Here is a 16,600-nt window from a genome sequence, read left to right as displayed (position 1 = left end):
TGTCACTGACTGACAAGTGTTGAAGACCGTGAATATAGTCAATCAGCGTCAAGCCATGCTTTGCGAGTAAGGTTAGGGGCACCGACTAGCCCCTTTGGACGATTTTAATATGGCTGCAAAATGCCCAGATCGTTCTGATGGAAACTCAAATTATTTTCATTTCCAAACTGCAGACATTACTATACAATCATAATGTTAGGTAACCTGTTCTTTATGGGGTTGTTTTCTATTGATGTGTAGAAGGCATTGCTGTGAACAGTAACGGATCAGGAACGTCTGAATTGGCCAAGTCAAGAACATGCCGGATTCACTTCTCCTGTCAGGGGTTTTAATGTTGTGGCTGATTGATGTATTTTTTTAATTAATGTTAAGGTAGTTTCCTTTACATCCAAATGAGGTGAACTGATAAATGGCAGAGGTTACTGCAGGTAGATAGCAAAAAGAATGAACTGTTCAATGCAATGTTATCCTGCTGCTAAATGACCCATCCAACAGGTCCTTGCTGGACTGTCTCTGGACTATGCAATTAGCCAAGCCAATTGGCATCAGTGGATGTTATGCTTAATGCTGCCAATAGGAATAGTTTAACCTTGGTCTTGTCTGCTGTCTGGTCTACAAAAGAGAAAACTGAAGGATATTTCATGACTATGTATTTACGCTTCCTGAATCTTACTTATGTCTGATGAGAGGGGGAAGTAAAGTATATATTTGACAACAGTTGTTTTGTTGAAGATCCTGGTTACACAGCCTAGAGGTTCTGCATTTGTTGGGATATTTGCAGACAAAATTGTAGAAACTGTAAAGATTTCTCTGGAAAAACCTTGCCTTTTTACATGTAAGCATAAGGCAAGCTCCCCCACGGGGGGTTTAGTCCTCTCATATTAGATGCCACTAGGGTGTATAAGGGAGAGGCTGTGCGATTGTGGCGAGTTGCTTCATTGGGAATGACTGGTGACTGTACTTAGTACTGGGAAAAGGAAGCTTTTAGGGTTCACCACACATTGTGTTGGGGTCATTGAAAGGCAGCTTTAGCACATAGCCATCTACTGCCTCTCTCCACATAACCTGAAAACAGATCTCCCACATTACAAATAGACCCACTATCATTATAGTGGGGAAAGAGAATAGGAAAATGGACCCCCAGGGCACAGGTGGGTTGAAGCAGTCCTATTAAGTAGCAAGACAGCGTCTCTTTGTGGTTGTCTTGTCACATTTTCTCGTAGTCTTTATGCAGCAGCTTCTCTTTGTGGTCACTTTACATCTCTTTGTGGTCGTTTCATGTCTCATTTGCTGTGGTTTCGTGTCATTTTGCTTTTCTTTGTTGTCAGTTTGTGTCACTTTGCAGTTGGTTTGCTTCTGTTGTGGCAGTGGCATGTCTCCTTATAGTCATTTCGAATATCTGATATTGTGTGTCTTCGCAGTCATTTTGTCCCTCTCTGAAGTTATTTAGCATTTTTGTGCAGTCGTTTGTGTGTCGTTCGTGTTGTGCTCACTTAATTGACTTTTCAACAACGAATGTTAACAGTCATCTTCAAACAAAGGCTCTGGCCCAGGGCCCCCTCTTCTACAACAATCAGCGATGACAGCTCTCTTCAACTCAACCACTACTACAACCCACGAAGCTGTGTCATTAACTCCGTGACCGTTATCCTTCCCACTGGTGGTTCAGACCAGTTCCAACACATCTGTGGCTTCACGGACAAGAAAATGCATAAAGCTGCTTCAAGCGTCATCAGTCATGTGAAAGAGGAGTTTAGACATCACTACCGCCAAATATTGAACCAAACCTCAGACCTATGATGGCCATCCCAAATCGATAAACATACAGTCATGGGAAGACAACGGTACATCCCCTTGAGCTGTTTAATAAGTAACTGGAACTTCTTTGTTCTTCAACATGCAGTACTTGATCGAGGAAATACTTGATTCTCTTTGACAACATTTAAACGGGATGTACTCAAAGGTATGACAAATGTAACTGACATTTTGGAGTCATTTCCATAATGCCATAATTTAGATATATGAAGAAACATATCAGTCACACAGAGAAAATAACTATACTCATATCCATTTATCATGCTATCATCATCAGCCAGTGATTATAGCTGCTTTAAGGAGTTAAAGGAAGAACTTGTCTTATTTAAATCTCTGGTATCTAGAATCTGCTGTTGTCTTTGTTTGCATGTGTGTGGTGTCATATATATTTAATTGTAAGACTGTCCTTGCCTCCAGATAATTCGCCCTAAGATAAGAGTGTCTGCAAACTCATGTACAAAACTTCATATCAGGATGTGCAGATATCTTTTCGCATCAACGTGCTGCATATACAGTCAGAAAGAGATCGGACAATTTTGACCGGCATGGAAAAAATAGTGCCAGACAAAAAGCCTTTGTTGCCCAAAAAGGATATTTGAATAGAACTACTGCACTTGTTAATGAAGATATATAAGCAGAAACCATGCCATTTGGAATAATATGCTCTGGACAAGTTAATCAAAGATAGAGTTGTTTGGCCACGCTAACAGTAACATATTTGTCGCAGAGCAAAATGAACTTTTAATGAGAAGAACCTTATACCATATGGTTTGGAGTTACTTTGCTTCCTCAGGGAGTGGGCTGAATGCAGCCATTTACTTAAATCTGCATCATTTCAAAGAGTGCTTGCAGATAATGGGAGGGTATCTGTTCTAAACTTGAATTAAAAGTTGACCTTTTAATAAGATAAAGATCCTAAACACACTAACAAATCCACCAATGAATGGCCCAAAAAGAAGAAACGAAGGCCTCTGGAATGGCCTTGTTAAAGCCAAGGATTTGAATCCCATTCAAATTCAGTGGGTAGTGCATGCAAGACACCTCTCAAACATCTTTCATGATGTTTGATGGAAGAGCGGTCAAAATCCTTTGCAAGCCAATGTTAGGCTCTAGTTGATAATTGCACAACGCCTACAAATGGTTATTTCTGCTAAAAGGGGGATAATAGCTTCAGACGCCAAGGGTGCACTTTTTCCACAAGATATTACATCTGTTGGTATTTTCGTTCAGTTAATCTGGATAAACTGTGATCCAAATATGTCAAAAGAGCCAACAGTGTCAATGGGAAGCTTTTTTTTTTTTTTTTACCAAGGTGAAACAAAAGGCAACTAGACTTTTGAGGTTTCTTGAGGTTTTCCCACTCATCCAAGTAGCTTATCCAAAAATATTAAACAAAGGCAACTGGGACTTTTAGTTTCTTTCTCTAAAAGTCCAGTTGCCTTGTTTTAACATTTTTGGATATACCATGCCCTGCATGACTGAGAACCTTCACAGACGTCCAAGTAGCTTCTTCAGTTGGTGTATTGCTATGAACATCTGTGACTGTTGCCCATTCGAAACTTGCTTGGCTATATATGCTGCACACACAAACGTTGCAAATAAAACCCCAACTCCCCACCTGTCTTTTAAAACTGAAGAAGCTACTTGGAAGACAGATAAAATGTTTTCAAGAAACCCTAAAAGTTCAGTTGCCCTGGTTACATCTTTGGATATACTATGACCTGAATGACAGAGAACCTTCACAGATCTCTTTATAGCTGTCATTTTGTTTTTCTTAGTGTTCCCAATGGACTGTAGATTAGGCATATGGTTTACTCCCTTTCTGGGACATTGTTGACTTTTTATCTTTGGCAACTTCTGTTCATCGTTGTCTTAATTTGACAGCTGGACTCTGACAGCACCACTGTTTTGTCCCATGACAACAAGGTAATAAGATTGCATTCGGTTGAGCAAAGCTGACAAATAGGGAGGAGATGGAAAACACTCAGATGGACTGACAGATAAAGAGATGGATGGTATATGGAGACGGGGTGGGGGGGGGGGTGGGGGGGGGGTCAGGAGAGTCGACCCAGAAGCAACAAGGCAAGAGTGCAGGTGTGACATTGCATTTGGTAAACAAGAACACAACCCCACAGGTTCACACGTCTGTCAGAATGACCCCTATCCTTTCTGCAACAAAGAAGAAAAACTTCCGCCCTCTGAGAAAAACCCTGCTTCCTGTAAAGGTTCAATAGAGATGATGATGTTATGTAGAAGTCTGGTTTGTGCCAATACACGCCAAAATAGAAAAGGAACCGAGAGGGAATATTTCTGGCTAAGAGGTACAGTAGTACTGTCGAGTGATCCGTGCGTAGAGATTTTATATAACTCACTTATCTAATAGCAGATTTGACGTTTCACTGAATGTGTTCGATAATAGCCCGGGAAGAAAACTTCAGTCTCTGCCATGAGCATTGACAAGGAGAGTTGAGGGATCTGAGAGATGCCTTTTTTTTTTCTTTAACAGCAGTCGGTAAACTGTTTGTTCTGCTTATAGCTACAGGAAGCATCCGTTCAATCTGACACCACCGTGTGGTATGTTCATCTGAATCTGAATTATAGTTAAGATGGAATACAAATACAGCATACACCAATCAGACATTATGACCACCTTCCTAATATTGTGCAGGTCTCCCTTGTGCCTCCAAAACAGTTCTCAAACTCATCAGAGAATGGACATGGGCCTTCTGAGGGTGTCCTGTGGTGTCTGGGAACAGGATGTTGTCAGTGGGGGGGCTTTGAGGGGAGGGGCCTCTGTGGATCATCCCACAGATACTTGATCAGTTTGGGATCTAGTGAATTTGGAGGCCAGGTCAACACCTTGTGCTGTTCTTCATGTTTTTTTTTGAGCTGTTCCAAAGTGTTTTTGTGTGTGGGCCTGTGTCAGGCTGCATCCTGCTGGGGATGGCTGCTACCATCAAGGACTGTCATTGCTATGGGGGTGGGGGTGTCTGACCTGATGTAGGTGGATGCTACAGGTTTCCCAGCAGAACATTGTATTGTCACAAGATGGCCAATGTGACTCTTATCATGAGCAAACCACACGTAAAACCTATTAAATTAGATTAAATAAACTATTTTTAAATAGCACATAGGTCTCAGCTGCAGCGGATTACAGTAAATAAACTGCTTTTCCTTCCTCTGTGGGTCCTGCATCAACAGTGACTGAGCAAAAAGAAAAACAGTTATTATTACATTGTGATGGAGATGCTCCAGGGCCTGCGTGGCTCACTGCTCACTGTCTCAGTCTGGTTTGAACTTGTCTATCATATCATCTGATGTGAAATCGCAGAAGGCAACTGATCAGATTTTTATTTTATTTTTTGTACATTGTTCTGCTTTTTTTCCGTCTTTGATGGAGACAACATGTAAAATCTCAGACAGAATAATTTTCGTGATTTGGGAATGACCTTCAATAACTATATTCTTCATTTATGAAAAAAACAAATAAATAAAAATCTATGCTTTGATGCTGAGTTGACAAGGCATTAAAAGCGATGGTCAGGATTTATTTATTATGTTAACCAACACCACCAGCTTCATGTTCAGTCACCACACTGAGCATATGTGTGGAGATGCTACTCTTAAAATTGCTCATAGGAGTATAAAAAACATTTTACTTACTTTAATCTGACTAATTTGGATCCAACATTGAGATCCAAGCTTAATTTTCTGGAAATTATGCATAGTTGACCAAAAGTAACATTAAAACTGGTCAAAATGTGTAATGCAGTTTCAGTTTTTAGGGTCAGGTGATCATTATTCATCCAACAAACAGCTGTCAACAATTACCCAAATAATATTGAGTCAAAATTACCCAAGAAATTAGTTTGCATAAATTTGGCCAATTTAATATAATGGTAAAAAAAAACGTATTGGAACAAATTGTCCTAATATTGACATATTGAAATAATAATCTGAAATTGGGCTAGCTAATTAGCTAAAATGCTAATTAAAGATTAGGCTACAGATATTTATGTCATTTTTATAGAGTGATTTTCTTGGTAATGATGCATGGTGTCAATCCTCAGGTTAAATAACGTGACTATCTAAAAATGTTCCACAGCGCTATAAAATGCAGCTGCTCTACCCGGACATGTGCAGCCTTACCTGCCTGTCAGGTGCTCCGCTGTCCGGGGAGTTCTTCTAAACCTGCGGGCTCCGGGGACTCCAGACCAGCCCGCCGAGTCTCCGGCGGCCGCGACCTGCTCACCTGTCGGGCGGAGGCGGCTGGGAACCAGTCAGCGGCGCTGGGAGGGCTGGAGCGTCGGAGGAAGAGGAGAAACGCTGAGGTATCCGCCACCGGAGGGGAGGAAAACTCCATGTTCACATCCAGAACATCCCGACAAAAGTGATGTCCGCCGGTCGGTGAACGCGAACGTGACGCCAGGTGCGGAGTGGATATCCGGTGATGTCTGAGGACGCCCAAACTGTGCGGTCAAGTTTGAGACAGGGAGGCTACGAGGGATTTCTTTTTTCCTTTCTCTACAGATCCAGCCGTGGTCTGCTGTTTTTAGAAGGACGTTTCGGTCAGTGCTGACTACTCCTCATCCACTACAATGGACTCCCCCTCTCTCCCTCTCTCTCTCTCTCTCTCTCTCCTCCTTTCACTCTTCCCTCCCCTTCTCCATTTTTATTTTTTTTATTTTTTTTTTAACTCAGCTCAACTTGTTTCAAAGATTAAAGAGTTTTGTTATAGACCTACTGTGCACCACTATATCTAACTGCAGGTAGCCCAGAGCATTAAGAATGTGATTTACACCGATCAGGCTTAACATTATGACCACTCACAGGAGAAGCGAATAACAATGACCATCTTGTGTCAATTCATCGTTCTGCTGGGAAAATTTTGGACCTGGCATTCATTGGTGTGGATGTTACTTAGACATGTAGCACCCACCTAGACCAGACCAGGCACCCCCACCCCATAGCAGCAGCCATCCCCAGCAGGATGATGCAGCCTGATACAGAAACACACACAAAAAACGCTTTAGGAACAACTAAAAAAAAAACAAAAAAACATGAAGAACAGCACAAGGTGTTGACCTGGCCTCCAAATTGACTCGATCCCAAACTGATCAAGTATCTGTGGGATGATCCACAGAGGCCCCTCCCCTCAAAGGCCCCCACTAACAAGCCAGACACCACAGGACACCCTCAGAAGGACCATGTCCATTCTCTGATGAGTCAGAACCGTTTTGGAAGCACAAGGGAGACCTGCACAATATTAGGAAGGTGGTCATAATGTTATGCCTGATCGGTGTAGGCCTTAACCTAGGCTATACTTGATGTGCCATGCTCTAATTTGACGGCTGCTATGACCGTTATGTTGCTCTTGTTGAGATTTCTCCTCCTTTTCATACATTTTGTTCCCAAATTTGAGTCTCTAAGTTCACAGGGTCTGCAATGTACACACCTACTGTACAGACTGCTAAACCCTCTGAGACATGTTTCGATTCGAGGATAAAATAACCAATGTCACATTGTTTTCTATTTTAAATTCAGACGTCTCTGATCCATTCACACGCGTGCATCCTTAAGAAATAAAATACTGTGATAATTTTAGGCGACTATGGGCAAAAGCTGCAGGACCAATGTCACAGACCGTCATCTGACTTTGCTCCTTTTTTTCCCCCTTTAATTCAAAGTCAAGCTGTGATGCAGATGGTGAACTCGCCTCATAATGCCGGCGACACTGCGAGCACGGTAACATCTGAATGTGCCGTGCGTGCGTTAGCATTTCTGCATGGCTCCCGTGTCTTTGTGCAAAGTGTGAGCGCGCCACTATCTGACGAAGCGGGGCCGCCCAACTCAGCATCTTCCCGGGCCGACAGCGCCGGGTGTTCCCTTCCAACAATAACGCCTCACTCCTGAGCAATGAAAGCCCGTGGCCGCGCATTCTCTCCCTCGCTCAGACATTATGAGGGGATTTAAATATTGCAGGGGCTGAATGCAGTTTAACCTCGTTTGAGGATGCAGAAGAGCAGCCCGGGTGTTCGGAGGCTCAGTGCGGGTCGGTGCACATGCACAAATACAGGTACACACAGGCAATACAGAAATGACACAGAGGGCAGTGTTGAGGACTACAGGTCAACACAATATTGCCAAAAGCATTCGCTCGTCTGCCTTTAGACGCATATGAACTTAAGCGACATCCCATTCTTAATCCATAGGGTTTAATATGACATTGACCCACCCTTTGCAGCGATAACTCTTCTGGGAAGGCTTTCCACAAGGTTTAGGAGTGTGTTTATGGGAATTTTTAACCATTCTTCTAGAAGTGCATTTGTGAGGTCAGACACTGATGCTGCATGAGAAGGCCTGGCTCACAGTCTTCACTCTAATTCAAAGGTGTTCTATCGGATTGAGGTCAGGACTCTGTGCAGGTCAGTCAAGTTCTTCCACACCAAACTCGCTCATCCATGTCTTTATGGACCTTGCTTTGTGCACTTATGCGCAGTCATGTTGGAACAGGAAGGGACCATCCCCAAGCTCTTCCCACAAAGTTGGGAGCATGGAGTTGCCCAAAATCTCTTGGTATGCTGAAGCATTCAGAGTTCCCTTCACTGGAACTAAGGGGCCAAGCCCAGCTCCTGAAAAACAACCCTACACCATAATCCCCCCCTCCACCAAACTTCACACTTGGCTCAATGCAGCCAGACAAGTACCGTTCTCCTGGCAACCGCCAAACCCAGATCCGTCCATCAGATTGCCAGATGGAGAAGCGTGATTCATCACTCCAGAGAACGCGTCTCCAACGCTCTAGAGTCCAGTGGCGGCGTGCTTTACACCAGTGCATCCGACCCTTTACATTGCACTTGGTGATGTACGGCTTGGATGCGTACTGTTCTTGAGTTAATCTGAAGGCCACATGAAGTTTGGAGGTCTGTAGCGACTCACTCTGCAGAAAGTTGGCGATCTCTGCGCACTATACGCCTCAGCATCCACTGACTCCGCTCTGTCATTCCACTTTGTTATAATACCACTGACTGATTTCACGACTGGACGACTGGACTTGCACGGGTGGCATCCTATCACAGTACCACGCTGGAATTCACTGAGCTCCTGAGACTGACCCATTCTTTCACAAATGTTTGTAGAAGCAGTCTGCATGCCTAGATGCTTGATTTTATACACCTGTGGTCATGGAAGTGATTGGTGTGATAGTGTTTCAACAGCCAGGTCCTTATGAGAAAAATGAGCAGACTTCACATCAGACATTAGTGTATGTTATTACTATTAATGGGAAAGTTGTTGCTATTTATTGGTTACATGCATTTGCAAACTGTTCATATCCTAGACTTTAAAAAATCAGAGAGGTCAATGGTGTGTTGCTGAGGTAAAACCTGAATAAATGTCACTTTGAGAGAACAATATTTTTGGAGTTTTATTTGTTTTTTTGCACATTAGGCAGCTAAATTCATATCTCGAATGCACATTATTTTACATTAAAGATTTCCTCGTAGCACTGGTTGTCCCAACATTACGTACATCCATATTTAAAAAGGACATTTCCACAGGCAGATTTGTGTATTTTCTTTTTTTTTCATTAAGAATCGCAAATTCCCCTTCGGCGAATCTGCATGAAGATGTTACCAAAGCTAAAAAAAAAAAACTAAACTCAATAAAGAAATACAACCAAAATGCCAGCAATGAATCATTTTATTACCAAAATAGTGGAAGTTGGAGGTCTGTAGCGATTGACTCTGAGAGTCTTAAGAGTTTACCAGGTAATCAGCGTTACCGGAAATGAGCTTCTCTGCAATACAGATGTGATTGTTAGGTTTCTAGAGTGGCATCACCTCCATGTCCTCCCAAGGGTCGTCAAGGGACCGGCTGCTTAACCGAGCAGAAGAAAGCATAAAGCACTCGCTTTCCCAGATCCAGTCCCGAGGAATTCACACTGTAAATAAATAAAAAGCCACATCATGTCGTAGCCTGAAAGGTCATAAACATAAACTGTGCGGGGACGACGCGGTGAACCCACCAGAGGTGATGTGAGGTCAAACCGGGTAGCGTTTAATTTCAGGAGAGTCTGCAAACTTTGGACCAGCTCTCAAATGTTGTAAATTTCTAAAGTAGCACACTTTGGAGGGGTTTATATAATGACATGGCATAAATCAGTGGAGAGGCACCACTCTTGTGGAAGTTGTAATGTTGCCTTGTGTTGTTCCCCCCCTCACTTATTCATGATGCCGTTGTGCCCTCTAGTGTTGGATGCACATACGGGCCTGTTTCCTCAGCAGCCCGCTCCCATTGGGCCTCAAATCTAGCCGAGCAGAATGTCGAGATTAGATTTAATTAAAATCGCCTCCAGCCCCGTCACCCACTGAACTTAAGATCTACATTCAGCAAACTGTGACCGTTTTTAATATCCAAATTACGCAGGCCCTCCGATCAATGCCGACGATAACTGCTGACTCAGTCAAACTCAATATTCTCCGGACTGATAGCAATCAAATGCACAACTACGGCTGAGGCAGGCAGAACGGGCAAACCACAACAATGGGATAAAGGCTGTTGTTTAAGTGCTTGGAAGGAAGGAAGGAGGGAGGGAAGGAGGAAAAAAAGAGAAAAAGAAAAAGAAAAAAGAGCCAGTTGGCAGTTTGAGTCAGGACACGATCAGGAGAAAATACAGTGGAGTTTGCTGAAAACGTGGAAGCAAGCCAAGCAGTTCTACGACGCCGCAGCGGAGCCAGGCCTGGAGGGACATGAGTTACAAGCCACTAAATCAGTCCCACATCCAGCTGACTCCCCGGCTTCTCGACTGTCATCAACATACGCACACACAGTGTACCGGAGGTGTCTGTGTGATTGTACATGGTGCCCTTACTAGATTAAAGACCAGAGAGGGATAGACCAAAGTGTGTGCAGCTAATTAATGGATGTGCAGAAAAAAAAAATGTCTAACATTCAACGTGGGCTTAATCCAGTTTTTTATTTTTTTTTGTCACAAATGAAAAGTGGTATTAGTAATTGCTTGCTACAACCATCAGGCATAACATTATGACCGCCTTTCTAATATTGTGTAGATAGCTAGATCCTCAGACAGACTACAGACCATTTGTAGTTCAGAAGTCTTATGGCCTGAGGCATGAAGCTCTTGCAGAGCCTTGCTGTTCTGCACCTCAGGTTGCGGAGAACAGTACGTGATGTTGGATGTGTGCCGTCTATGGTGATGGTTTTTCGCTTGTGTCAGACAGCGTCAGACAGCGTTAGACAGCGTTTGGCACCCACGTCCTCACCACTCTCTGGAGGCCCTTCCGGTCTGCAGCTGTAGGTCTCCCCTTGTGAGTTGTGCCTCCAAAACAGTTGTGACTCATCAGAGAATGGACATGGGCCTTCTGAGGGTGTCCTGTGGTGTCTGGCAACAGGATGTTGTTAGTAGGGGGCCTTTGAGGGGAGGGGCCTCCGTGGATCATCTCAAAGATACTTGATCAGTTTGGGATCTAGCGAATTTGGAGGCCAGGTCAACACCTTGTCCTGTGTCAGGCTGCATCCTGCTGGGGATGGCTGCTGCTGAGTGTCATTGCTATGGGGTGGGGGTGCCTGGTCTGGTCTGGTCTGGTCTAGGTGGGCGCTACATGTCTAAGTAACATCCACATGAACGAATGCCAGGTCCAAACGTTTCCCAGAAGAACAATGAATTGTCACAAGATGGTCAGTGTTATTTACTTCTCCAGGATGCCACCTTCTCCAGTGGTCATAATGTTGCGGCTGATGTGTACAATAATCCTGATAATCAGGAAAAATATGTCCATGACTGATCCTCATTAATCTAATTTTACATTTGTTGCAGCTCTGAATGTGCTTTAAAACATCTGTATCAAGTATCAGTGTTGAAAATGATGTATAAAATATGTTGATATTATTTATAAGTGTAGAAGCACCAAATTCTGACTATGAAGTAGTTATGTACCATGAATTTCTAATTAATACTCTGTATCAACTACTTAATGTCTTAGTTCATTTTGTGCAGTTAATACATTGTAGAAAGCAATATGTTGAAAAAATTGTTTCAACCAAAAACACAACCCGACAGTTCCTTTTTAAAACCTTACAAGTTTATTCACGACTTTAAACCACAGCTCAGCCAAACAGTAAAAGTTCCAAGTTTTCATCAAAGAACAAAAGACTTAGAAAAGGTGAAAAAACATGAAAACAAAGTCAATATTTGATCTTTCCATCTTGACGTCGTGTCCTACTTCCTGGTCATCTGTTTCCCCTCACTTCTTCCCTTCCCATGGCATTATCTGTCTCTGTTCTTCCTCATAGATGTCCAGAGGGGAGGTGGGGACAATCGGCCGTCTCCTCACCCGCAATTCGCTTCAGTGCTCGTCTGTGATTGGCCCTTGGTTACCATGGCGGAGACATTGGCTGTGGGTTCTGGAGGTAGGACATCACAACCGCTGAGATGGACAGCCTGAATCCAGCACAAAGAGAAGGGAAGCAACCAGATGAGCGAGACATTTCAGTTTTAGACGTCACACAGTTTGAAATATTTGAGCATTTGTTGAATCTAAAATGAAGGGATTTCTTGCTCAGAATTATATTTGGATAGGAAATAAAAAAAAATAAGTGTGAAACATGGATGATACAGAACGAAAGTGACTTGCATAGCCAGAATTTTTTGCAGCTGAATAATTATTTGCAAGAACTGAGTGCAGGACAGGGATACAAGTTTAGCTAAAACATCATGAGTGTAGCCTAAAATTAAAATACCTAATTTTCAATTTTCAAAATATTTGCAGTCTACGCACAGTTTTAAAACTGTAACGGTATTAATGGCTTCACAACGGACCCCAGTCATAATGGTTTTATATAAAATAATTAACAAAATAATGCCCCTCAGCTAATACAGATACCGTGGTATGTATGCCACACTTATTGTTTGTAGTTGTAGTTGTAAACATATAATCAGTGTCGTGTTGCTCCTGAACATTACCAGCATTAGCAGTGTTAACTGCTAAAGCAACTTCCCGTGTTAATGTTTGAAAAGCCTATCTTAGAATTAGCATGAGCCAAAGATAGCTGGCTTATCACAACACTCCAACTCTTCCTGAAGTCTGACAAAAAGAGGTGGAGCATGAGTGGAGTTGCAGCTAGCACACCATAATTATGCATCACTTTGAGCTTTGATATAATTTAAACAAATTAGTTGTGTAAAACTTTCACCCCTGTACAGTTATCATGAATGGGCGTAATGAGAGCAAATTCGAATTTCTAAAAAAATCGTTAACATGGAGGTTTATGTGGATGGACTCACTTTTGGACTCAGCCTCAAGTGGCCATTTGAGGAACTGCACGATCGGAGGCAGCCGCTCGGTTATTAACACGACAGCTAAAGTTCGTCAAGCCAGGTAAGTGGCTTTTTCATAATTTAGGCGGTTAAGAGAAGAGCCCATTTGGACGATCGGCAAACATACTTAAATCTACATCTCAGTGAACATTAAGACCTGGAACTGCAACAAGTGCACAATATATTTTCGTACCCCAACTCACTCCCTCCGTTTTAAATTATTCAATTATTAAAGGAAATTAATCTATTATCAACTGATCATTAACAACCCTTGTCTGGAGTGTGAGTGCCTTCCTCGGCGTGTAGACCGTACCTTACACCTACCTAGGAATTTTCCTTGTTTTGCATTAGTTGCAGTCCCGAAGGATCTTTGTTTGTGAAGCGTGACTTTCTAAAATGACTTTTTACCTATTTGCCATTAGAGCAAAAAACACACTCCAGTTCGCTTTTAATTATTCAAAAACATATTTAGCTGACAAGCTGGCATATTATGAAACGCCGCTGTTGAGCACCGGTGTGATTAATAATTCATCCCTGAACCAAACAAAAGCTGCTGTGAGGTCAAATCAGTCAAACATGCGAAGACACCCGATATAACCTTGACGGCGTGTCTGCCCTCCACCACAGCTCGTTTATCCTGTATAGTCACTCACCTTTGTTTAATAACACTGGGATACTCGCATCTTATGTTGGCTACTGACCAAAGTCTTAAAACCTGGCCTTGAACCAGCTTCTACGCACGCGTAAAGGCTGGTGCATTAAGTTCATCGTCTGACATTATTTGCTGAGCCAAATTTTTTGTGTTATTAAACGATGAGTGCATCAAGCTTGTCTTTAATACAACCCCATGTAGACAAAGGACAAGAAAGGCTTTTCCCCCCCATTGCAAATGTGCCTGTGAATCTTGGACAGGTTCCCTATCGTGGAGCCATTTTATAAGAAAACGTTTCATCCCGGGAGGACACGCAGTTAAAAGCTTTGGGACATTAGACTTGGCTTGTCTTAAGGCTAATAGCAGGCAGAAGTAAGGTTTAACCGACAGTTTTAAAAATGCAGTAAATGCCAGCCGCTTCGTAACATGATTACGAAATGGTAATGAGCGGGAGCGGCGGAGGTCAAGTGGAGGGCGGCGAAACTAAGCAAATTTTTTTTTTTGCAAATTGCTAGTTGGATTGCTAAAAAAGGAAAATCTTAAGACCTTTAAGAAGATTTAGAAGACTGTGGAGTGGTGGTGCACCGCTCTACCTGCTCTACCTGCTCTACCGGGCAGCAAATTAACATCTTAAAAAGCCTGATGTCTGATGCCATAATGAGCAAATATATGTCAGGAGATGCATGCAGAGTTTTGTGAAAAGAATACCTCTCCAACTGTTAAAAAAAAAGAGGGTGGATCAGTCACACTTTAGCCTTGTGTAGCAGCTAGAGGCACAGGTAACTTCACTGTGTGACAGAGGAATAGATTCCTTTAAATACCAGGAATAACACAATAAGAAAAAGCTAGAGACAAAAGAAGAATGGCTCCTATAACTGGACTATGGTCCTAAAGACAGCTAAATCCACAACAGATTTCCTCATTAGCTTTAAACTGAAGGTTTGACCATGGCCCTCACTGTCACCCAACCTAAATCTTATCAACTTAAAATACTCCTTTTTGTTGGAAAACTGTAAAAAGGTGCAAATAAAAAAAAGTAATCCAAGAAATCTGGACCAGAAGTGCCCTAACTGGACCCACCTAAACTGTAACATCGTTCTCACCTCCGCCACAGCTCGTTTATCCTGTATAGACACTCACCTTTGTTTAATAACACTGGGATACTTGCATCTTATGTTGGCTACTGACCAAAGTCTTAAAACCTGGCCTTGAACCAGCTTCTAGGCAAGCATTAGGTTGCTCTGCACATATTATTACAGAAAATGTGCAGGTACACACACACAGTGTAGACTTCGTTTTTAGATTACTCACACACACACACGGGACAGTATACTCACATGAAGCTGCTCATCATCTGTTTGGTGTCCTCTGAGCTTCTGGAGTTTGCAAAGCTGATGAAAGAGCAGTAGACGGCAATCCAGGCGCACCACTTCAGCTGAAACGCAGACACACAAAGTTAGCGCTACGGGGGTTCCACGCCGCTTCTGGGCTCTGTCAAGAAGATTATGAAGATTAACATTCTTTCAGCAGGGGGTCAGGTGTTCAGGTAGTGAACAGACAAGTAAAAACTGTTGACAGAAAGTCAAGTCAACCATGAGCAACAGCCTGCCACAACAACCCCCGCTCTTTGTTACGTTTAGTACGTCCTAAATGCAGAAAGCCAGAAGTTGCCTGTTTCAACTAAAAGCCTTTAGTCTTCTAAATGGAAAGACTGAGATGGACCAAGGTCTACACTTCAGGGGCAACACTGGCTTAACGTAGCCACACATAAGCAGAAAACAGGGGAGATGTGTGTGTGTGTGTGTATGTGTGTGTAGGTCACCTTGAGCATCAGTCCACACATGCTGAATATCATGCCGAGCAGGTTCATGTAGTCAGGAGTGGGGTCTTCCAGTGTGGGGTTGGTCTCTGTGCTGGGGGGCTTGTACCTGTCACAGCATCCAACCGGGCAAGCGTTAGAAACATCTCATACTCAAGTGAGTTAAATAAAATAAAAATAAAAAAGCCTCTGGTCCTATTATTACTATTACAATATGATGTTGAAGGGTAGGATTAAGATTAGGATTAAACTATAAACAATAGCTCCCAGTCAAAGTTATAATATGACAAAATACTTAATCTGTCCCCACTTAAACTCTAAGGCAATCAATGACAGCTAACTAAAAGGCATCTCAAAGATAAGCTAACTAGCTAACTTACTGACAAGAGGGTAAACAACGAAGAAAGACATACGAAAACCATATTTATTAGCTGAAATGTAGCTAGTTTGATTAACAGAGCAGTTAAACCACCAGCACATGCCTACAAATTAATAATTATAATGGCATTTGAGCTCTGAATATCGAGCCCTGTAGCTAAATAACTAAGCTAACGCTAATCCCCGTCAGGCTACACTCATGATGTGTGATAACCGTTAGCTAGCTGTTAGCTGTTAAACCAAGCTATTATGCCAGCCAGGTCCATCAAGTAACTATGTGTTTTTCGTTATAAAATACTCGCCTTAAAATCTTATTTTGCCTCCTCGGGTCTGCCATGTTGTTGGTGGACATAATAAGCTACCAAGTCGTAAATTAGTGTAAGAAATTAAAACCCCAGTGACCGACAGACAGCTGATCGGCAGCTTCATGAAACCAGTAAAGAAGTAGGGTGAGTCATTTCCGGTGGGTTTTTCCAAAATAAAAGCTTAACGTTCCCCACAGGCCAGAATTAAACAGGTGAAAACGTTTTGGAACTTTTACTTTGACAGGAGCATTTTTTTTTATCCCAGGGTGCATTGCGTGTGCGTGCTAGCAAAC

General features: G+C 42.6%; 1 protein-coding gene across 1 annotated transcript; it reads right to left on the bottom strand.

The window, feature by feature from the left end:
• Positions 1–11,902: 11,902 nt before the first annotated feature.
• wdr83os (WD repeat domain 83 opposite strand) lies at positions 11,903–16,467 on the bottom strand. Its single transcript, XM_084562095.1, has 4 exons — positions 16,305–16,467; positions 15,628–15,733; positions 15,143–15,240; positions 11,903–12,277 (listed from the first exon to the last, which is right to left on the bottom strand). The coding sequence occupies exons 1-4, from the start codon at positions 16,352–16,354 to the stop codon at positions 12,211–12,213; spliced, it is 321 nt and encodes a 106-aa protein (XP_084418221.1). The 5' UTR covers positions 16,355–16,467; the 3' UTR covers positions 11,903–12,210.
• Positions 16,468–16,600: the final 133 nt, after the last annotated feature.

This window comes from Chelon labrosus, assembly GCF_963514085.1.
Source record: "Chelon labrosus genome assembly, chromosome: 2".
Classification (NCBI taxonomy): domain Eukaryota; kingdom Metazoa; phylum Chordata; class Actinopteri; order Mugiliformes; family Mugilidae; genus Chelon; species Chelon labrosus.
This window is presented reverse-complemented; position numbering and strand designations above follow the sequence as displayed.

Bases quoted from the DNA above. Each gene is read 5' to 3' on its own strand.
- wdr83os (XM_084562095.1), bottom strand. From the start codon at position 16,354: ATGTCCACCAACAACATGGCAGACCCGAGGAGGCAAAATAAGATTTTA. The intron at 15,241-15,627 runs GTGACCTACACA...TCTGCGTTTCAG, and splicing joins TGTGTGGACTGATGCTCAAG to CTGAAGTGGTGCGCCTGGAT. The intron at 12,278-15,142 runs GTGAGTATACTG...TGCTGGATTCAG, and splicing joins CAGATGATGAGCAGCTTCAT to GCTGTCCATCTCAGCGGTTG.